This window comes from Castor canadensis, chromosome 2 (assembly GCF_047511655.1).
Source record: "Castor canadensis chromosome 2, mCasCan1.hap1v2, whole genome shotgun sequence".
Lineage (NCBI taxonomy): Eukaryota > Metazoa > Chordata > Mammalia > Rodentia > Castoridae > Castor > Castor canadensis.
In genome coordinates, this window is record NC_133387.1 from 95,800,050 (window position 1) to 95,823,790 (window position 23,741).

Consider the following 23,741-nt stretch of genomic DNA (forward strand, 5'->3'; position numbering starts at 1 on the left):
GCCCATACGGCTTGGGAAGACGCGGACCAGGTGAGCTTCGAGGTACCGCGGTTCCCCCACAGACAAGCCTGGGCCAGAGCAGCATAGCCCCCTGGACAGATTGACCTCCACCCGGGAAAAAAAGAGAAACTGAGTACTAAGCAATAAGAACAGTTAAGACACGCTGGAAAGAGGGTGGGGCGCCCTGAGCGCTGAAAATTGGGGGAAAGGACTCCTTCCCGGGACTGTAAATAAACAAGCCAGGCAGGCCGGAGAGACTCTGGCGGGAGCGGGGCGCGCCAGCAACCAGGAGCAGGGACGCTTGTGAGGGGAGGGAAGACCCACTTCCCACGTGAACTGTAAATAAACACGCAGGCCTGACAACGCGGGGCAGTGTCACCTTTCCCAGTGCTTGGAAAGGGGAAAGCCTGTAGCAGAGGCCCCCGCACAGGAGAACTCTGAGCAAACAAAGCCTGTGGGACCAGGTGAGTGCTAGCTCACCCCAGAGATCTGCATAAATAACACCGCCAGCTACAGGCTGAGAGCAGCAGGCAGGCAAGCCACAGTTGCAGATACCACTCTCAGAACTGCCTCCAGATGCTTTTTTTTCTTTTTCTCCCTACCTTTGATGAGAGAACAACCGAATTACACCTGCAGGCCGAAAAACTTACTGAAACTGTATTGCATTTGAACCGGGGACACTTGGTGGGGCTTTTTTTTTTTTTTCTTCTGTGTGTGTGTGAGTGTAGTTTTGTTCTACTTTATGCATCCCCTTTGATGAGACAACTACAGAACAACATCTGAGGCACCAACTCCAGGACTGGACATTGAGACGGACATCCAAATTATTAAGACTGAAATTGCATTGCATATAAACTTGGAAGTTTTTTGGGTTTTTTTTTTTTAATTTTATATTTTCCATTTTATTTTAATTCATTTTTATATATAGATATTACTTTCATATACTTATTTTTTATTTTTTTATCTTTGATTTTCAATCCTCTGTCTCTCTATTGTCTGTTCAGCTTACTGTCGATTAGTACACTAACACTCCCTGTTTATACCTTTGAAACTCTCTTGTCTGATACCTTGTTCTGCTTTCTCCCTCTTGTCTGTATATTTGTTTTCCCCTTTTCTTTAACTTCTTGCTTTCCATCTCAGCTCACTCTTCCATTCTCAATATTACCATTGCTATTATTACAAGCTAGAAAATACTTAATTACACACAGTACAGGGACAGTAACAACACCAAGGACAATGACAGGAAGACAGAAAAAACAAGGAAACCAGTTTCACCACAGCAAAAAATTAGTACAGGAACCAGAGAGGAATGAAGAGAACAGAAACTCAGATCCAGACTCCAACAAAATGAAGATAAACTGTGCCAAAGGACCCAGTGAAGCCCACAAGAATAATTTAAAAGAAGATATACTACAAGTACTCAATGAGAATTTTATAGAGATGATACTGGATAGGGTCAACCAAAATGTACAGGAGACACTCAAGAAATTCCAAGACAATAAAAATAGAGAATTTGAAAAAGCAAAAGAAGAAATAAAGGAAACTATAGAAGCACTGTATAAACACCAAAGTGAAAGAGAGAACACAATGAATAAACGGATAAATGAACTGAGGACAAAAATAGACAACAATAAAGAAGAAAACAGCCAGGATATGGAAAACCTCAGAAAAAAGAATGAAACAGAACTGCAAAACAAAACAGAAGGCCAATCCAGCAGAATAGAACAAACAGAAGACAGAATCTCAGAACTTGAAGATAAAATGGTAATTAAAGGAAAAACTGAAGAACTATTAATTAAACAACTCAAGACCTGTGAAAAGAAAATGCAAGAACTCACTGACTCCATCAAAAGACCAAACTTGAGAATCATGGGCATCGAAGAAGGAGAAGAGGTGCAAGCGAAGGGAATGCGTAATATATTCAACAAAATAATAACGGAAAATTTCCCAAATCTAAAGAAAGATATTCCCATACAAATGCAAGAGGCCTCCAGGACACCAAACAGACCAGATCAAAATAGAACTACTCCACGACATATCATCATTAAAACAACAAGTTCAGAAACTAGGGAAAGAATATTGAAGGCTGTAAGAGAGAAAAAACAAGTAACATACAAAGGTAAACCCATCAAAATCGCAGCAGACTTCTCAACAGAAACATTAAAAGCAAGAAGAGCGTGGGGTGAGATCTTCCGGGCACTGAATGAAAATAACTTCAACCCCAGGATACTCTACCCAGCAAAGCTATCATTCAAAATAGATGGAGCAATAAAAGTCTTCCATGATAAGCAGAAACTAAAACAATATGTGACGACAAAGCCACCATTACAAAAGATTCTGCAAGTGATCCTGCACACAGAAAGTGACACCCAACTTAACCATGAAAAGGCAGGCAGCACCAAACCACAGGATAAGAAAAAGCAAGACAGTAGAGAGTAACATCAAGTTAGGTACACACAAACCTTCAAACAACTAAGATAACTAAATGGCAGGAATCACCACATACCTATCAGTACTAACACTTAATGTTAATGGACTTAATTCACCCATCAAAAGACACCGTTTGACAAAATGGATTAAAAAAGAAGATCCAACAATTTGTTGCTTACAGGAGACTCATCTCACCGACAGAAATAAGCATATGCTTAGGATGAAAGGCTGGAAGAAGATTTACCAAGCCAATGGCTCCCGAAAACAAGCAGGAGTAGCAATACTTATATCTTACAAAGTAGACTTCAAACCTACGTTGATCAAACGAGATACAGAAGGACATTACATACTAATAAAAGGGGAAATAGACCAAAAGGAAATAATAATCATCAATCTGTACGCACCCAATGTCAACGCACCCAATTTCATCAAACATACCCTGAAAGACCTAAAAGCATATATAAACATCAACACAGTGGTTGTGGGAGACTTTAACACTCCATTATCATCAATAGATAGGTCATCCAAACAAAAACTCAATAAAGAAATCCAAGATCTAAAATATGCAATAGATCAAGTGGACCTAGTAGATGTCTACAGAACATTTCATCCAACCTCTACACAATATACATTCTTCTCAGCAGCCCATGGAACCTTCTCCAAAATAGATCATATCCTAGGGCACAAAGCAAGCCTCAGCAAATATAAGAAAAAAGAAATAATACCATGCATACTATCTGACCACAATGCAGTAAAAGTAGAACTCAACAACAAAAGTAAAGACAAAAAACATACAAACAGCTGGAAACTAAATAACTCATTACTTAATGAAGAATGGATCATTGATGCAATAAAAGAGGAAATTAAAAAGTTCCTAGAAGTCAATGAAAATGAAAACACAACCTACCGGAACCTATGGGACACAGCTAAGGCAGTCTTGAGAGGAAAGTTTATAGCCATGAGTGCATATATTAAAAAGATTGAAAGATCCCAAATCAATGACCTAATGATACATCTCAAACTCCTAGAAAAACAAGAACAAGCACATCCCAAAACAAATAGAAGGAGAGAAATAATAAAAATAAGAGCTGAAATCAACGAAATAGAAACCAAAAAAACCATACAAAGAATTAATGAAACAAAAAGTTGGTTCTTTGAAAAAATAAACAAGATCGATAGACCCCTGGCAAACCTGACTAAAATGAGGAGAGAAAAAACCCAAATTAGTAGAATTAGGAATACAAAAGGGGAGATAACAACAAACACCATGGAAGTCCAGGAAATCATCAGAGACTACTTTGAGAACCTATATTCAAATAAATTTGAAAATCTAAAAGAAATGGACAGATTTCTAGATACATATGACCATCCAAAACTGAACCAAGAGGAAATTAATCACCTGAATAGACCTATAACACAAAATGAAATTGAAGCAGCAATCAAGAGTCTCCCCAAAAAGAAAAGTCCAGGACCTGATGGATTCTCTGCTGAATTCTATCAGACCTTTAAAGAAGAACTGATACCAACCCTCCTTAAACTGTTCCACGAAATAGAAAGGGAAGGAAAACTGCCAAACACATTTTATGAAGCCAGTATTACACTTATCCCAAAACCAGGCAAAGACACCTCCAAAAAGGAGAACTATAGGCCAATCTCCTTAATGAACATTGATGCAGAAATCCTCAACAAAATAATGGCAAATCGAATTCAGCAACACATCAAAAAGATTATTCACCACGACCAGGTAGGCTTCATCCCAGGGATGCAGGGGTGGTTCAACATATGAAAATCAATAAACGTAATAAACCACATTAACAGAAGCAAAGACAAAAAACACTTGATCATCTCAATAGATGCAGAAAAAGCCTTTGATAAGATCCAACATCATTTCATGATAAAAGCTCTAAGAAAACAAGGAATAGAAGGAAAGTTCCTCAACATTATAAAAGCTATATATGACAAACCTACAGCCAGCATTATACTTAACGGAGAAAAATTAAAACCATTCCCTCTAAAATCAGGAACCAGACAAGGATGCCCACTATCTCCACTCCTATTCAACATAGTACTGGAATTCCTAGCCAGAGCAATTAGGCAAGAAGAAGGAATAAAAGGAATACAAATAGGTAAAGAAACTGTCAAAATATCCCTATTTGCAGACGACATGATCCTATACCTTAAAGACCCAAAAAACTCTACTCAGAAGCTTCTAGACATCATCAATAGCTATAGCAAGGTAGCATGATATAAAATCAACACAGAAAAATCATTAGCATTTCTATACACTAACAATGAGCAAACAGAAAAAGAATGTATGAAAACAATTCCATTTACAATAGCCTCAAAAAAAATCAAATACCTAGGTGTAAACCTAACAAAACATGTGAAAGACCTCTACAAGGAAAACTATAAACTTCTGAAGAAAGACATTGAGGACGATTATACAAAGTGAAGAGATCTCCCAGGCTCATGGATTGGTAGAATCAACATAGTAAAAATGTCAATACTTCCCAAAGTAATCTACATGTTTAATGCAATTCCCATCAAAATTCCAATGACATTCATTAAAGAGACTGAAAAATCTACTGTGAAATTTATATGGAAACACAAGAGGTCACGAATAGCCAAGGCAATACTCAGTCAAAAGAACAATGCTGGAGGTATCACAATACCTGACTTCAAACTATATTACAAAGCAATAACAATAAAAACAGCATGGTACTGGCACAAAAACAGACAGGAAGGCGAGTGGAACAGAATAGAGGATCCAGATATGAAGCCACACAACTATGAGCAACTTAACTTTGACAAAGGAGCTAAAAATATACGATGGAGAAATAGCAGCCTCTTCAACAAAAACTGCTAGGAAAACTGGTTAGCAGTCTGCAAAAAACTGAAACTAGATCCATGTATATCACCCTATACCAAGATTAACTCAAAATGGATCAAGGATCTTAATATCAGACCCCAAACTCTTAAGTTGATACAAGAAAGAGTAGGAAATACTCTGGAGTTAGTAGGTATAGGTAAGAACTTTCTCAATGAAACCCCAGCAGCACAGCAACTAAGGGATAGCATAGATAAATGGGACCTCATAAAACTAAAAAGCTTCTGTTCATCAAAAGAAATGGTCTCTAAACTAAAGAGAACACCCACAGAGTGGGAGAAAATATTTGCCAATTATACATCAGACAAAGGACTGATAACCAGAATATACAGGGAACTTAAAAAACTAAATTCTCCCCAAACTAATGAACCAATAAAGAAATGGGCATGTGAACTAAACAGAACTTTCTCAAAAGAAGAAATTCAAATGGCCAGAAAACACATGAAAAAATGCTCACCATCTCTAGCAATAAAGGAAATGCAAATTAAAACCACACTAAGATTCCACCTCACCCCTGTTAGAATAGCCATTATCAGCAACACCACCAACAACAGGTGTTGGCGAGGATGCGGGGAAAAAGGAACCCTCTTACACTGTTGGTGGGAATGTAGACTAGTACAACCACTCTGGAAAAAAATTTGGAGGCTACTTAAAAAGCTGGACATCGATCTACCATTTGATCCAGCAATACCACTCTTGGGGATATACCCAAAAGACTGTTACTCCAGAGGCACCTGCACATCCATGTTTATTGCGGCACTATTCACAATAGCCAAGTTATGGAAACAGTCAAGATGCCCCAGCACTGACGAATGGATTAAGAAAATGTGGTATCTGTACACAATGGAATTTTATGCAGCCATGAAGAAGAACGTAATGTTATCATTCGCTGGTAAATGGATGGAATTGGAGAACATCATTCTGAGTGAGGTTAGCCTGGCCCAAAAGACCAAAAATCGTATGTTCTCCCTCATATGTGGACATTAGATCAAGGGCAAACACAACAATGGGATTGGACTATGAGCACATGATAAAAGCAAGAGCACACAAGGGGCGGGGTGAGGATAGGTAAGACACCTACAAAACTAGCTAGCATTTGTTGCCCTTAATGCAGAGAAACTAAAGCAGATACCTTAAAGCAACTGAGGCCAATAGGAAAAGGGGACCAGGAACTAGAGAAAAGGTTAGATCAAAAAGAATTAACCTAGAAGGTAACACCCACGCACAGGAAATCAATGTGAGTCAATGCCCTGTATAGCTATCCTTATCTCAACCAGCAAAACCCCTTGTTCCTTCCTATTATTGCTTATACTCTCTCTACAACAAAATTAGAGATAAGGGCAAAATAGTTTCTGCTGGGTATTGGGGGGGGGGGCGGGAGGGGGTGGAGTGGGTGGTAAGGGAGGGGGTGCGGGCAGTGGGGAGAAATGAACCAAGCCTTGTATGCACATATGAATAATAAAAGAAAAAGGAAAAAAAAAAACAACCCATCATTATACTTAATGGAAAAAAACTGAAACCATTCCCTCTAAAATCAGGAACCAGACAAGGTTGCCCACTATCTCCACTCCTATTCAACATAGTACTGGAATTCCTAGCCAGAGCAATAAGGCAAGAAGAAGGAATAAATGAAATAAAAACAAAATATCCCTACTTGCAGACAACATGATCCTACAACTTAAAGATCCAAGAAACTCTACTCAGCAGCTTCTAGACATCATCAATAGCTACAGCAAGATAGCAGGATATAAAGTCAACATAAAAAATTCATTAGCATTTCTATACATTAATAATGAACAAACTGAAAAAGAATATATGAAAACAATTCCATTTGCAATAGCTTCAAAGAAAATCAAATACCTAGGTGTAAACCTAACAAAAGATGTGAATGACCTCTACAAGGAAAACTATAAACTTCTGAAGAAAGACATTGAGGACGATTATACAAAGTGGAGAGATCTCCAATGCTCATGGATTGGTAGAATCAACATAGTAAAAATGTCTGTACTCCGAAAAGTAATCTACATGTTTAATGCAATTCCCGTCAAAATTCCAATGACATTCATTAAAGAGACTGAAAAATCTACCATTAAATTTATATGGAAACACAAGAGGCCATGAATAGCCAAGGCAATACTCAGTCAAAAGAATAACGCTGGAGGTATCACGATACCCGACTTCAAACTATCTTACAAAGCAATAACAATAAAAACAGAATGGTACAGGCACAAAAACAGACATGAAAACCAATGGAACAGAATAGAGGACCCAGATATGAAGCCACAAAACTATAACCAACTTGTCTTTGACAAAGTCCCTAAAAATATACAATAGAAAAAGCAGCCTCTTCAACAAAAACTGCTGGGAAAACTGGTTAGCAGTCTGCAAAAAACTGAAACTAGATCCATGTATATCACCCTATACCAATATTAACTCAAAATGGATCAAGGATCTTAATATCAGACCACAAACTCTAAAGTTGATACAGGAAAGAGTAGGAAATACTCTGGAATTAGTAGGTATAGGGAAGAACTTTCTCAATGGAACCCCAGCAGCTCAGCAACTAAGAGATAGCATACATAAATGAGACCTCATAAAACTAAAAACCTTCTGCTCAACAAAAGAAATGGTCTCTAAACTGAAGAGAACACCCACAGAGTGGGAGAAAATATTTGCCAGCTACACATCAGACAAAGGACTGATAACCAGAATATACAGGGAACTTAAAAAACTAAATTCTCCTAAAACTAATGAACCAATAAAGAAATGGGCAAGTGAACTAAACAGAACTCTCTCAAAAGAAGAACTTCAAATGGCCAGAAAACACATGAAAAAATGCTCACCATCTCTTGCAATAAAGGAAATGCAAATTAAAACCACACTAAGATTCCACCTCACCCCTGTTAGAATAGCCATCATTAGCAACACCACCAACAACAGGTGTTGGCGAGGATGCGGGAAAAAAGGAACCCTCTTACACTGTTGGTGGGAATGTAAACTAGTACAACCACTCTGGAAAAAAAATTTGAAGGCTACTTAAAAAGCTAAACATTGATCTACCATTTGACCCAGCAATACCACTCTTGGAGATATACCCAAAAGATTGTGACACAGGTTACTCCAGAGGCACCTGCACACCCATGTTTATTGCAGCACTATTCACAATAGCCAAGTTATGGAAACATCCAAGATGCCCCATCACTGACGAATGGATTAAGAAAATGTGCTATCTATACACAATGGAATTTTATGCAGCCATGAAGAAGAACGAAATGTTATCATTCGCTGGTAAATGGATGGAATTGGAGAACATCATTCTGAGTGAGGTTAGCCTGGCCCAAAAGACCAAAAATCGTATGTTCTCCCTCATATGTGGACATTAGATCAAGGGCAAACACAACAATGGGATTGGACTTTCAGCACATGATAAAAGCGAGAGCACACAAGGGAGGGGGGAGGATAGGTAAGACACCTTAAAAAATTAGCTAGCATTTGTTGCCCTTAACGCAGAGAAACTAAAGCAGATACCTTAAAAGCAACTGAGGCCAATAGGAAAAGGGGACCAGGAACTAGAGAAAAGGTTAGATCAAAAAGAATTAACTTAGAAGGTAACACACACGCACAGGAAATTAATGTGAGTCAATGCCCTGTATAGCTATTCTTATCTCAACCAGCAAAAACCCTTGTTCCTTTCTATTATTGCTTATACTCTCTCTACAACAAAATTAGAAATAAGGGCAAAATAGTTTCTTCTGGGTATTGAGGGGGTGGGGGAGAGAGGGAGGGGGCGGAGTGAGTGGTAAGGGAGGGGTGGGGGCAGGGGGGAGAAATGACCCAAGCCTTGTATGCACGTATGAATAATAAAATAAAAAAAAATGTACAGCACATTAATAGAAGCAAAGACAAAGACCACTTGATCATCTCAATTGATGCAGAAAAAGCTTTTGATAAGATCCAATACCACTTCAAGATAAAAGCTCTAAGAAAACTAGGAATAGAAGGAAAGTACTTCAACATTGTAAAGGCTATATATGACAAACCTACAGACAACATCATATTAATGATGAAAAACTAAAACCATGTCACCTAAAATCAAGAAGGAGACAAGGGTGCCCACTGGATCCCCACTCCTATTCTGCTGGAATTCCTAGGCAGACTAATTAGGCAAGAAGAAGAAATAAAAGGAATACAAATGTGTAAAGAAACTGTCAAAACATCCCTATTTGCATACGATATGATCCTATACCTTAAAGACCCCAAAAATTCTACTGAAAAGCTCCTAGTCACCATCAACAGCAAAAGCAAGGTAGTAGGATATAAAATCAACATAGAAAAATCATTAGCATTTCTATACGCAATAATGAACAAACTGAGAAAGAATATATGGAAACAATTCCATTTACAATAGCCTCAAAAAAATCAAATACCTAGGTGTAAACCTAACAAAGATGTGAATGACCTCTACAAGGAAAACTATAAACTTCTGAAGAAAGAGATTGAGGAAGACTATAGAAAGTGGAGAGATCTCCCATGCTCATGGATTGGTAGAATCAACATAGTAAAAATGGCTATACTCCCCAAAGTAATCTACATGTTTAATGCAATTCCCATCAAAATCCCAATGACATTCATCACAGAGATTGAATAATCTACCCTAAAGTTCATTTGGAAACACAAGGGACCATGAGTAGCCAGGGTAATACTCAGCAAAAAGAGCAATGCTGGAGGTATCACAATACTGACTTCAAACTATATTACAAAGCAATAGCAATAAAAACAGCATGGTACAGGCACAAAAACAGACATGAAGACCAGTGGAACAGAATAGAGGACCTGGATATGAAGCCACACAGCCATGCCCACCTTATTTTTGACAAAGGTGCCAAAAACATATGATGGAGAAAAGACAGCCCCTTCAACAAATGCTGCTGGGAGAAGTGGTAATCTTCCTGCAAAAAACTGAAACTAAATCTATGTTTATCACCTTGTACTAGTATCAACTCAAAGTAAATTAAGAATCTTAATAGAAGACCCAAAACCTTGCAGTTAGTACAGGAAAGAGCAGGGAATATTCTGGAAGCAAGAGGTACAGGCAAGGACTTCCTCAACAGATCCCTAACAGCCCAGCAACTAAGAGAAAGGATGGACAAATGGGATTTCATAAAATTAAAAAGCTTCTGCACAACAAAAGAAATGGTTTCTAAACTGAAGAAATCACCCACAGAGTGGGAGAAAATATTTGATAGCAATATATCAGGCAAACGATTGATAACCAGAATGTAGGAAGTTCAAAAAGCTAAACTCCCCCAAAATTAATGAACCAATAAAGAAGTTGGAAACTTAACTAGACAGAACTTTTTCAAGGGATGAATTCCAAATGGCAAAAAACAACATGAAAAAATGCTCACCATCTCTGGCCATAAAGGAAATGCAAATCAAAACCACACTAAGATTCTACCTCACCCCTGTTAGAACACCACCAACAACAGCTGTTGGTAAGGATATGGGGAAAAAGGAACCCTTGTACACTGCTGGTGGGAATGCAAGCTAGTGCAACCACTCTGGAAAACAATATGGAGGCTTCTTAAAAATCTAAACATAGATCTGCCATATGAGATCTATGAGTCATGAGTGCCAGCAATCCCACTCTTGGGCATATACCCAAAAGACTGTGACACAGGTTACTCCAGAGGCACCTGCACCCCCATGTTTATTGCAGCACTATTCACAAAAGCCAAGTTATGGAAACAGCCAAGATGCCCCACTACTGACAAATGGATCGAGAAAATGTGTTATTTATACACAATGGAAAATTACTCCGACATGAAGAAGAATGAAATCTTATTATTTGCAAATAAATGGATGGAATTGGAAAACATCATCTTGAGCGAGATTAGCCAGTCTCAGAAGACCAAAAATCATATGTTCTACCTCATGTGCAGACTTTAGATTTAGGGCAAATGCAGTAGTGCTGTTGGACTTGGGTCACATGCTAAGGGGAGAGCACATACAGGAGGAATGGGAATAGGCAGGAAACACAAAACTTGAAAGTGTTTGATGTCCCCACTGCAGAGGAGCTAATATAGTAACCTTAATCAATATGGGAAGGTGACTGGGAAGTAGTGAAGAGGTCAGATAGAGATGAATCAATTTGGGTTGCAATACACTTGCACATGTAAGCAATGATAAGAATCTCTCTATCGCTACCCTATCTCAGCTAGCAAAAATGTTTTGTCTTTTTTATTATTGTTTGTGTCTACTCTTCAATAAAATTGGAGAAAAGGGCAGAACAGGTTCTGCCTGGAAGCGAGGGGAGTGCGGGGGACAGCAAAGGGGCAGGGGGAAGGCGGGGTGAAATGGTCCCAACAATGTATGCACATATGAATAAATGAATAAAGAAAAAAATTTTTTCATGCTTCTAGACATATATTTATACTGAAAAAGGCCCAATTAATTCTCATCCTACATAGAATATGGAGTTCAAACTCAAAACAAGGTCCCACCTGCACAGAGGCATTTCAACAAATGATTTTTTCACATTTAACTACAGCATGCAGAGTCCCATAAGAAAGAAGAAATTTTCTCAGCCAAGAATTTGCAGCTATAAAACCTTGCTGACTATGTCAGTTTTCTGAGTCCTCCAATTAGGTTATTTAGGAATAAAGAAATTTCCGCTTTTTAGTGGCTCTGAACATTTTAGAATAATCAATGATTCATGAGTCTGGACTGAAAGAATGCTCTGTTGCTTTATTCTTTGTAGGGACACCCTTATAAAGACAAGAGTTTCAAGAAATTATCTTCATGAGTGACAACAAAGCATTAAATCAGAGAACAAACATATGCCAAGACATGAATCATACTAAGAACACAGTGGCGGATACGACAAAATAAGTCCATCCTTTAGGGAGTTTACACTCTAGCTCTGCTTTTATTTTCAAATAAGTAAGCAAGCTTCTTTAGATGCCTGGTAATAAATGAAGAGAATGTGAATGTTTCCCAGCAAGCTCAGAGTGCTTTCCTGACACTCCTGATACAGTCAACAAGGCACTGAGATGAACAGAAGGGCTCAGAGAAAAGCTGAACACTCCTTGTGCATGAGAAAAAAAGGGCTCCAAACAGGTAACAGGCTGAATTTTAAACTAATATATCAGGGGTAATACTTTTTCAATCTAGTAACAGGGCTGGGACTTTAGCTCAAGCAGTAGAGCACTTGCCTAGAAAGCATGAGGACCTAGGTTCAATCCCCTGTACAAAAAAAAAAAAAAAAACTAGTAATGATCATGCAAAGGAGTCCTGCCATGGAGAGTAAAACGGGGCCCTAGCCTAACTTGTTATTTCATGGACTTGTCTAATTCACCAAGCAAATCATGTTCCATATCCAGACACAGTACAAAGATAAGACACAGTGTGTCCCACCTATAATCACAGCTACTAAGGAGGCAAAATCATAAAGATCATAGTTCAAAGGCAGCTGACACAAAAAGTTAGCAAGACTCCCATCTCAACTAACAAGTCGGCATAGTGGTGCATGCCTGTTATTCCAGGAGGGGGTGCAGATAGATAGGAAGATAAAAATTTGAGGCCTGCCCCAAGCAAACATAAGACCCTATCCAAAAAATATCTGAAGTATAAAAAGGCTGACTGAAGTGGTAGAGCAGTTGCCTAGGAAGTATGAAGCCCTGAGTTCATATCTGAGTGCAAACAACAACAACAAAAAGAAACAGAAGATACTGATAATGACATTTGTGATTTGCCTGTGTGACAGTAAATTTATGTAAAAGAGAGTCTTCCTCAGAATTAGACTACCATTCAGATTTTCCTTTCATAAACTGGTTTATCCATACTACAGAATGTCTATCATATAGAATACCATGTAACCAATACAAATATAGAAGTAGATCTATGAGTTAGTATGGAAAGATCTCTGGTACAGATCTTAGGAAAAGAAGAGAGGTACACTAATGCGAGAGAGGTAGTCTTCATGGGTTGCTTAACGTCACAAAACAACATTTCACTGCTACCTACATTTTAAAGAGAAAATGCCTGAGAAGACACAAAACAGATCAGCGTGGTTACATTTCTTGGAAGACAAGGGAACATGGAGAATTTAGCACTATGTATAATGTCATTTTCTTTGGGAAATTAAAAATTAACTGAAAAATAATTAAAATACACTTCTATGCTCAAGAAACTACCTGAACAACCAACACCTCACTATAATTTAACATAAATATATAATAAAATTTAAAGGCAAAGTGTATTAAAATTGAGTCAAATTCCTTAAGTATTTATATTTTTCCTTCAAAAGCTTGTTCTTTTTGTTAATCTATAAAGAATGAGGACTTAAAAATGTACATTCAAGTGAAAATCAATGGTTTTAGTCATCTTGTGTCTAATATTGCAAATCATAGAAAACCCCAATATTGAGGTTAAGCAGAAAAAATTAAAAACTTAGCACTTAAGGAATAAAAAGAGAACAGAAGTCTTCCTATATAAAAAATTGGGAAAGAATTACATTAAACTCTCATTGATCCCTTAAATGTACCTATACAAATGTATCTACAAAATGATAGAGTACAGCTAAAAATAAGGCTGAGCATATTTTTACCTCCAAATAGGGCAGGTATGGCAGGAGGCTTAAGAATGAGATAGACAAGTGATCAAAGAAACATGAGAAAGGAGGAGGGGGGAAAAAAGGAAATGAAAAGCAAACCAAAGTAGTGTACTAAAGAGAGCAGAGCTGTGGAACAGAAAAGGGTATTAGTGCCTTCTGCCCAAAGAGTTAAATAATTACTCAAGCATGACGGAAATTGGCGTCTGTATTTGTAGAATAATTTTATAAACCATTGGTACATATGTTATGGGATAAAATCTTTGTAACACCTTAGTATCAAACCCAATTTCTAGAAAGAAATGAAAGTTCTGAGAGGTTGAGGAATTTGGGAAAAGGCACAGCTCATAACAGAAGTAAGGTCTTTTACTTCCAAGTCCAGTGTTCTTTCCAGGATCCCACTGCTGCTATAGACGGCTCTGAAATTTGCTACTAATTTTCAAACAACTATGAAAATTGCCAAAAAGCAAATGTGTTATCAATATAATAATACATAAACATACTAAGTTCATGTATTATTTTACGAGTTTATGTGTTATATAGCAGTAAGTTCCTCCTCTTACTTAAAAGGAGGAAAATACCTGGACAATACCTGATTTGTCCTTTCAAAATCAGGGGGAGGGAAGTAGGGAGAAGCAGCACAAGGGAGTCTTGTGGTGAAGCGGCTGTTTGGTATCTGCAGTATGCTGGTGGATATATTACCTAAGTGTATAATAAAGTTATAGAGAACTTAATACATACATTCATGCAAATGAGTACAAATAGGTCTGTGTTTGAACAATGTAAATAACCTGCTAACGACATTATGCTATAGTTTTATAAAATGCTACCACTGGTGGAAAGGTGGCATGGGATATTTCTACAGTGCCTATTATAACAGCATAGGAATATCTGGTTATGGAAATTTTTAAAAATTCAGTCTTAAAAATCAAAATATTTATGCCAGGAGCAATGATTTTAAAACAAGATAATGGTGTTGTATAGAAATGTGGGAAGACACAATGTACTCAAAGTCTTCAATAAAATCATGAAAGACTTGATTAGAGTGGAACCCCTACAGGCCTTATTCGTGAAATTAAAATTTTAAAACATCATTATTCCAAGTGAGAGATGATTACTTTGAAAAGTTTTGGGAGATACAATGCCTTAAGAGTGAGAGCATTTCACTTTAGCCATGTAAATGATAAACCACAGGTAGAAGGAAAGGAAGAGGAAGCAGAAAAAAAGAGGACAAAAGAAAATCTTTTTGAATTAGAACTCTGAACTAGGCTGCTTAAGAATTCCATCTCAAAATACCAACTGAGTCATGGCTCACATCTGTAATCCCAACTACTCAGAAGGCAGAGATTTGGAGGATCAAGATTGTAGGCCAGCCAGAACAAAAAGTTAGCAAGACCCCATCTCTATCTGTGAACAGGACATGGTCAACAAGCTGATGGTGCACATTTGCAAAATCAGCTACATGGGCTGCCATAGGTAGGAGGATCGTGGTTTGACATCTGCTCCAGGTAAAAACATGAAATCCTACCTGAAAAATAACTTAAGCATAAAAGGGCTGTGTGCCTAGCTCAAGTGGTAGAGAACCTGGTACAAGCACAAGGCCCTGAGTTCAAACCCCAATACCACCACCAAAAAAAAAAAAAAAATCAACCAATATAATACTGGAAGAATAATGCAGATGCTTGGGAAAATTACTATAGAATTATGGTGACAGTGATGAAATGCACCAAGAATGTTCTAATAATAAACCCAATCACAATAAGCAGGAAAGAAATGGCCTATCATGGTATTCTGGTACTTCAGTCTAACGCAAGGGAGTACCGGGAAACTATCACTAACATCATACTGACCTGCTTGTAAGTTCCATCTAGCAAGGTGTCCAGGTGTTGAAGAGGGGCAGGTGTTTTATCTTTGAATCTTGTTAATAGCCGGCGTTGGATGGCTCGGAATTGTACAGCTCTTTCAGATAAGAGTTCTTCTAATTTTTCACCATTTATCCTCAGCTACAATGAAGAATTTCTTAAAGTGAGGTTATACAGGAACAACAAAACATGGCAGGCAATGGCAATAAAAGTTTGAAAAGTACTAATGAACAAATTTAAACAATTTTCAGTTATGAGAATTAAAACAATGTGGCATTTGGTACAAGAACACATAAGTAATAGTGTGGAATAGATCAAATAGAAATTTAGTAAAGGTGACCCAGTATCACTGGTGGAAAGATTGATTTGATAAATGTTTTGTTATAACAAATTACATAGGAAAAATTACATTCCTTACAGCAAACTCAATTACAGAGGGAACAAAAGTTTATAGATATAAAAGCACTAGAAAAAATATAATCCTTTTCTATAATCTCAGCCTATGAAAGGTCTTTATTTTGAGTCAAAAGCCAAAAGCCACATACACACAAAACTGATAAATTGCTAACTTAGAAATTTAATTCTACATACGTAAAAATTTATAAGCAAAGTGAGAAGACAAACAGCAAACTACAAGAGGTAAATGCAATAATCACAGGGATGACAAAAAGTTAGGTCCATAATCTCTAGAAAGAATTTTTCAATCACTATGACCAGGACCACAACTTAACAGAAATCAGTAAGAAAAAGAGCAGTAATACAGTAGGAAAATGGGCAACGTTTTACATAAAGTATTAAACATACAGTCTTTAATTAGCAATCCCACATCTATGAATTTATCCTAGAAATAATGCTTGGTAAAAATAATGTACATATAAGCATGTTCATAACATGACTGTTCTACTGTTACTATACTGAGATATTAACGATCAAATTCCCCTCAATAAGAAAATTGGTTAAATAAACAAGACTACTCTGAAAGGTAGGGCTGATATGCAAGCTACCCAAAGGTACATTAAATGAAACAAAATAAAAGATACAGAATAATCTGTATCATGTGATACTATCCATGTATACATGTTTCTTCCATAAAGTTCTATGTTAGCATAGTTGTGACTATGTAGAATAGTTCTAGAAAGGTCCACAATAAAATAGACACCAAAAGTTTTCTCAAGGGTCTGGTGGAGTGGCTCAAGTGGTAAGAGCACCTCAAAAGAGGAGGGGGAGCCTAAGACTGAGAATGAAAAATTACTCTCCATTGTAGCCCATCTCATAACTATTAAATTTAATATTAATAAAACGAAAGCTAGCCAAAGTCAGAGCAGAATGAACACCCATGAGATCAGAAGAGATCTCATGGCTGCGCCATCTTTCCCCAGACAGCCTAACAGTTCAAGCCTGCCATGAGCTCTCTTTGTGAACGGCATTTTTCCTAACATTTTGGTGCAGTGACTCAGATAGGGTGCGCTCCCAGCACTGACCTTGCTCTCCCAGCTCCCCCATCCTGCCGTCACTCTCTCTCTCTAAACTCCCATTCCCTTCCTCTGGGATTTGAGCTGCCTTGCTGGAACCCCCATCCTAGAAGATGCCCTCATCGCTCACAGGAAATTTCCTCCACGCCAGTGCACCTCCAATCACCATCCACCACCACCGGTCAATCCTCCCTCAAGGTCCTCTCTCAGTGAGTCCTCCTCGCACACAGAGCCATGATCTCACCTTCTCATTTCCTCAAAATCCTAGCACTAGGTCTTGGCTCACTCTCATCCCTGGGGACCAGGTCCCCTAGGACTGTGGGCCTCCAGTGACGGAGACAGGAGACGCCCCTTCCAGGAGTCCCAACTCTACTCTCTCCTGAAGAAGCGATATCTTTGGGACGCCCATCATATCCTCTCCTCAGTTCAGGCCTCACCATGGGAGCTGTACCGTCCCAAATTCCCTCAGACTCCCCATCAGAATGTCTCCTGGCCAAGCTTTGCCCCTTCGCCTCACACCTGATCTTAAGCCCTAAAAGCTCATTTTTCTCTGTAATCAGGCCTGGCCCCAATATCCATTAGACAATGCCTCCAAAAGGCCACTTTATGGTACTTTGGACCCCAATATTTTAAGGGATTTATACAATTTCTGTGAGCATGCTAGTAAATGGAAGGAAATAACCTACATCCAATCCTTTTCCTATCTCCGCACCAATCCCTCCCTCTGTACTTCCTGTTCCCCTGCACAGGTTCTATTAGCCTCTAAACCAGCCTCTAAACCGACCAAATCCTCTCCCAAACCTCCTCCTTCCCCATGTAAGCAGACTTCTTGCGCTGCTTGCCCTGCCTGTCTCTTCCTGAGGGACTTTCCCGTCATGGTGTCAAGCCAGCCACTCCTTGCCAACTCTGGCATCAATGTGATTCCGGCTCTGGGGGAGCTCATGTTCCTTCCCTGTGGGCTGAGACCAAGCCTGGGGTTTATTCAGTTACGCCTCATGCTACATTGAGGTAGTCCTGATTGATATGGCACCTAATGACTGCTTCTCTTTTCCCCCCATCTAATACCCCTTCGGCCTGAGACAGTGACCCGAGATTGGAGGTTTCATGTTACTGAAAGTGTTCCAGTACCAGTCAATGGGAGCGACCTAGAGGCACAGGTGATCACTAATCCCTCAGACGTGTGTCATGCCTCCATGCTCTGCCTTCCCCTCCCTTACCTAAGATGTCAGGACACCTTTTCTGCTCCCTCCATGGTCTTACCATGGGTCCTTTGTCTCTGCCTTCCCCTCCCTGGGCTTCCTGGGACTCTGGCCTCCCATGAAAAACTTGTAGCATGGTACCTTATGACTTAAGTTATTCCCACTAGTTTGTCAGCACCATCAGTCTAAAGCAACTTTAAATCAACTGTTAGGCACCAGTGAAGGCAGAAGGGCTTGCAAAAAAAAAAAAATATGTGGCTACCACACTCACACCCTAACTCCACTCCCACAAGAGGAGGAGGGAAAACAAACAGGCACACTCCAGCTCCTGGGCACAGCGGAATGCCAGCCATATCTACGAGAATCCATAGAGAGGACCCAACACACATCCTAGGCCACCAGCTGCACATGGTGGTGGCTGCAGACCACTGCCACTTCCCCTAGAATAAATGCGCGCAGGCACAAGTACACAGGAAGGTGGGAGGGGCAACAGGCCGCAGGATCCGTCCTAGCAGACAGGGTTGCTTGTCCCAGGTGTATGTGTGTGGGGGGAGGAGGTGAGGTGCCTTGCACAAGCCCAGCTCCCAGCCCTACCTCATGCCTCAGGCCCCCGGATCCACCCCTTGTAAGCCAATTGTTAGCTCAAGGTTATAGTCCCAGAAAAAAAAGAGAGATCTCATGTGAACTGCTAATTCAGCCTTATAAACCTATAAGCTAGTTCTGAAACAAATACCCTAATCAAAATGTCCAGAAATCAAACATATTATATGATACATTTCTGGCATCAAACTAAGCTTCTTATCTTTACAATGCATATATTCCCCAGATACTTTATAAGAATTATATATAATATAAAACTTGGAATTTTATTAACTTCTTTTAATTAATCCTAATTTTAGAAGCATCAAGTAGCTAACTAAACCTAGTAATACTCTCTTGAGGGGATAAAAAAACCTTTCATTACCAAAAATTAATCAATAAAATGGATTTTGATAACTAAAAGTTTAAAATTCAATAGCCTAATTATCAATAACTCACTTAACTGAAACAAATAAAGAAAAAAGATAGACATTCTCAACACTCAGATACCAAGTAGGTTGTTCTTTCCATGAATGTGTAACCAAGTTACAGTGATTCAAATGTCTCCCATGTCAGAATTTAACATTAAACAAACACTTATGGATCCCAGGGCCAAGAATTGTTCGAGACATTAGGAATTATAGCAATGAATAAAACAGACAAAGCTGCATGCCTTGCTTCAATGTTCAAAATCTTCTTAATGGCTGAAAACTAACAGTGGGGACAGAGAGCAAAGGAACAATGATCATACCCAATTTAATATGTGTGACAAATGAAAGGGCTTGTACTTCATCTTATTCCCTAAGTCCCTCCCTAGAAAGGAAACAGTCCTGATGTAGAAACTCCAAGGAGTTCCTAGCCAGCAAATAAGAAGGGAAAACTATGTCAAACTTATTAGTCAAGAGTTTAAAATATTCTCTATTTTAAATATTACAAACATGTAATTAATGTAGTCTTTCATAAACCATTAGACCCCAATTTGGCACAGTGAAGCAATAATAACTTAAAATATATCCTAGAGGAATGCAAAGATTCTCAATCCTTAAAATACCTAAATACACTCCTTTGAACTGTCAATTTTGGTGCCATGCCTGTCAAATACATACTGACTTAGAAAATTCTATCATCATCGATGAAGGAAAACCCAAATAAATTCAAGTTACTTGATAATGACATGGTTATTCATAATTGGATTGCATACACCTAAAATTTGCTTTACATTCACACTGTGCTAAAAGAACTTTTGATATGTGAAGTTAATGATCATACCCTTTGAATACACAAAGGGTAACTGATGAGTTACATGACTGATCACCTCATCTTCTCTCTGTCTTTCTTTGTGTGTGTGTGTGTGTGTCTTGATTCCTTAAAAATTAGTCACTTCAGCAACCAGTTCTTACTTGAATGATGCTCAAAATTATTTCAAAATTCCCCTTTTGTGTTGCCTCTTAGAGACTCTATAAGTAAATGGAGCCTGGTGGTGACTTTAATATATCTAATTTTTAAAGTAATGACTGTCATTCTCTAATCTATTCACAAAACATGACTATTTCCAAATATCGAATTAATCTTCAAAGGATGAGATTCTCAAGAGAACCTAATACAGATTCTGAAGGACCTGACAAAGAAGAAATGTAAAAATATTCAGAGCAACAAAGTCACGGTCAGATCTCATTGATTTAGACATTTAATTATTCAGCATTTACTAAACACTCATTAAGGCAGGTAGCAGAGAATATTTTTAGTTAATGCTCATTTAGGTGCATAAGCTATGGTCTGCTTGTTAAAAAAAAAAAAAAGAAAAATCACTTTATAATCACACCTCATTTATGGCCTGCTAGGATTAGTTAGCCAAATGGCTGCCGATAAACTCAAATAGTTTTAACACTAGGTTATTGGGGTCAAGGGTTAAATCCTCATATGGGAGAATTAAATCAGCTCTGCTTCAAGGCCAGACCACATGCTTAGCTACAGGCAACCACTCTGTATATGTCTGCAACTGATCACAATTGGGCAAGAGGGCAAGAACAAATTCACAAAATCCACATCCATGTAAGAATTACAATTCAAGAGCATATGATCTACAACACCTACACTAGAATTCACACTTCTAAAGCATATATTGCTCTTTCATACTTTAATGACTATAGGTGATGTGGATCACAATTATACACACCTCAAAATGATGATCAATCAGCTCAAAATATTCTTGAAGGGGCATACATCCAGAAAAAGAACATGAGAAATCTTTGATTCCCTGTTTTCCAAAATATTCCTTAAGGCGGAGAATAAGCTCATTTGTTATGAGCCAAAGATCTTCAAACTGTTCACTCTGAATGCGATAACGTTCTAAAGGCGAAAAATAATTGAGAAAAAAAATGCTCATTAATATATAATTATTAGTTTAAAGATAAAGATTCCCTTTTAGTAATACAGATACGATTTCTACTCACTTTACATAAAATGCTTCTGCTTTGTTGCTATTTTCTGAATTAACCATTTTAAAATTTGAAATCTAATCCCCTTTTTTCTTTTTTTTTTCTTTTTGACAGTATTGAGGTTTGAACTCAGAGCCTAGTGCCTGCCAAGCAGGTGCTCTACCATTTGAGCCACTCCCTAGCCTCAAATCTAATTCCAAAGGTACATGGTCATAGCTGTAAGCTCAGAATGGTTCTTTTTACCATGTGGCCAACACTTAGTACAAGAAGAACACCCGAATTGTGGTCCTTTAAAAAAAATCTTTACTTAAAAGGTAAGACAAGGGACCATTGGAAAAAGCACAATCTAGCATTATTAAATTCAGAATATTGATGTGAAATAAAATTTATTCTATAGAAGGTCCCATATTATAGCTACTATAGACATAAATCCCTTTAAGCATAAAGTATAGTATTTTTCTAATAGTTCTCTAACTGGAAAAGAGATTTTACAGTCAGATGCTTCCCTAGACATAAATCTTATTTCCTTCTATTGCCTGCAACCCCAACACCAAAAGAACAAGGTTCCTGTGTATTCTTCACAATGATGATGATAGCAACAGTGGTGGCGACAAAAGCATATATAATAAGAGCTATTGTTTGTTGGGCACTAACTGTGCACCAAGCACCATGGCTACAACAGCCCTTTTTATAAAAAGGAAAACAAAAGCACAGAGGATTTTAGTGACTTGCCAAGGATCACAAAGCAAATTAAATGTCAGAGCTACAATTCAGTCTATATTCTTCCTACTTGTGTAAATCCCACCTATACTTCAGGACAAAATGTTAATCTCAACTATCCCCAAGAAAGCTTGATTTACCACCTATAGAAGCCTAATAAGCACTACGCTCTGTTTTATGTTCTCTCTCATTTAAACTTCAACCATCTTGTGGGGGAAATAATATTATGCCTATTTTACAGAAAAATAAATCTAGTCACATAAGAGTTTAACCAATTTGCAAGGTCATCTATCTAGTTACAGAGTAGGATTTGGAATTCTAATAATTTAAAAAATTAGCCATTAATCTTAACCACCTCACAACATTACAGCTCTCTGAATTTATATAGAGACTCAATATATCTAACCATTCACTAGGAATTAACTACATATGCATTCTTGTTCCGCTTTCAAGATGATTATATTCAGTGCCTTCAAAGGGATTACACACTTTTTGAGATCAATCCCCTATTCTATTTCACCATTCATTGAGCATTTATATTATGCATGATATCATAAAGAAATAATATTGGGAATACAAAGATGAACTCAGTCTTTTTGTTTACAAAGTCTAAGGACAAGCTCGGGTAACAAGATACACAGACATGTCAAATATTTCTTTATGTTCCCCCTTGGTATCCTGGCTAGGACTTTACCATCAAATTCAAGAAGATATGTCCTCTGATTTCACAAGTCATTCTTTTTGTCAAGTATATATGGAATAAAATATACTGGGTGTGCCTGCCACAGTTCATGAAAACACTCTAGTCTTCTCTATTGCCATCCCATCATCTTTCCTTAACTTCCACCACATTGCCTTCACCCTAATCTTATTCTAGATACTGGATTATGCTCATAATACTAATCATAGTTCTTCCTCATTTCTCCCCATCAAAAATATGAGGACCAAGGTCACACATAACAGCTTTTATTTTTCTTTGTAAATGTTATTAATGCTTTAGAGACCGCAGAGTTGTGGAGGCATAGGGACAGAAAGGTAGAAGGGAGAATGATGATAATAAAGCATAGTATCAGAATCCTCTATATCTACTTTTATCAGAGTTAATTCTGGGATCCAACAGAGTAAACCCAGACTAGCATTTATTCATTCTTTCACTCATTTACATAACTCTATGCAAGATGCTGGGGATAAAATCAAGACAATGTCTTCATCCTTCAAGAGTTCCCAAGAGAGTTGGAAAGATGGCATGATGACCTAGGAGGAAACACTGCTTCTGCTACAGTGATGCCAGGACTTCCCCCAGAGGAAAGACTATCATTTTCAAGTATGGGAAATCCTGTCACAGAGAAGAAGATTTAGATAATAGCAACGGTAGAACTCAAAATAAGAAGTGTATAGTCACAGATGCTCAAAGAGTTAGCTGCCTCAGGAGAAATGGGAACTTTTTCATGCTGTTTCTAGGTAGCTTTAAAATTCTGATCTCCTTGGTTTTAGCACATTCTTGAATGTCTCCCTGTTAATTGTAGAAGAAAGAATGGAAGGA

At 38.1% G+C, this 23,741-nt stretch overlaps 1 protein-coding gene across 15 annotated transcripts in view; it reads right to left on the reverse strand.

Annotated features, from left to right (window-relative positions):
• Bbs9 (Bardet-Biedl syndrome 9) overlaps positions 1-23,741 on the reverse strand; it is a 481,139-nt gene that overhangs the window by 204,881 nt on the left and 252,517 nt on the right. For 14 of the 15 annotated variants that reach the window (XM_074065326.1, XM_074065324.1, XM_074065323.1 and 11 more), the window contains 2 exons: positions 21,217-21,389; positions 15,779-15,931 (listed from right to left, as the gene is read on the reverse strand). In XM_074065326.1, coding sequence (XP_073921427.1) covers positions 15,779-15,931; positions 21,217-21,389 — 326 coding nt within the window. Of the gene's footprint in view, positions 1-13,922; positions 14,631-15,778; positions 15,932-21,216; positions 21,390-23,741 lie in introns of those variants that run through there. The other variant, XM_074065319.1, reaches the window with a different exon arrangement.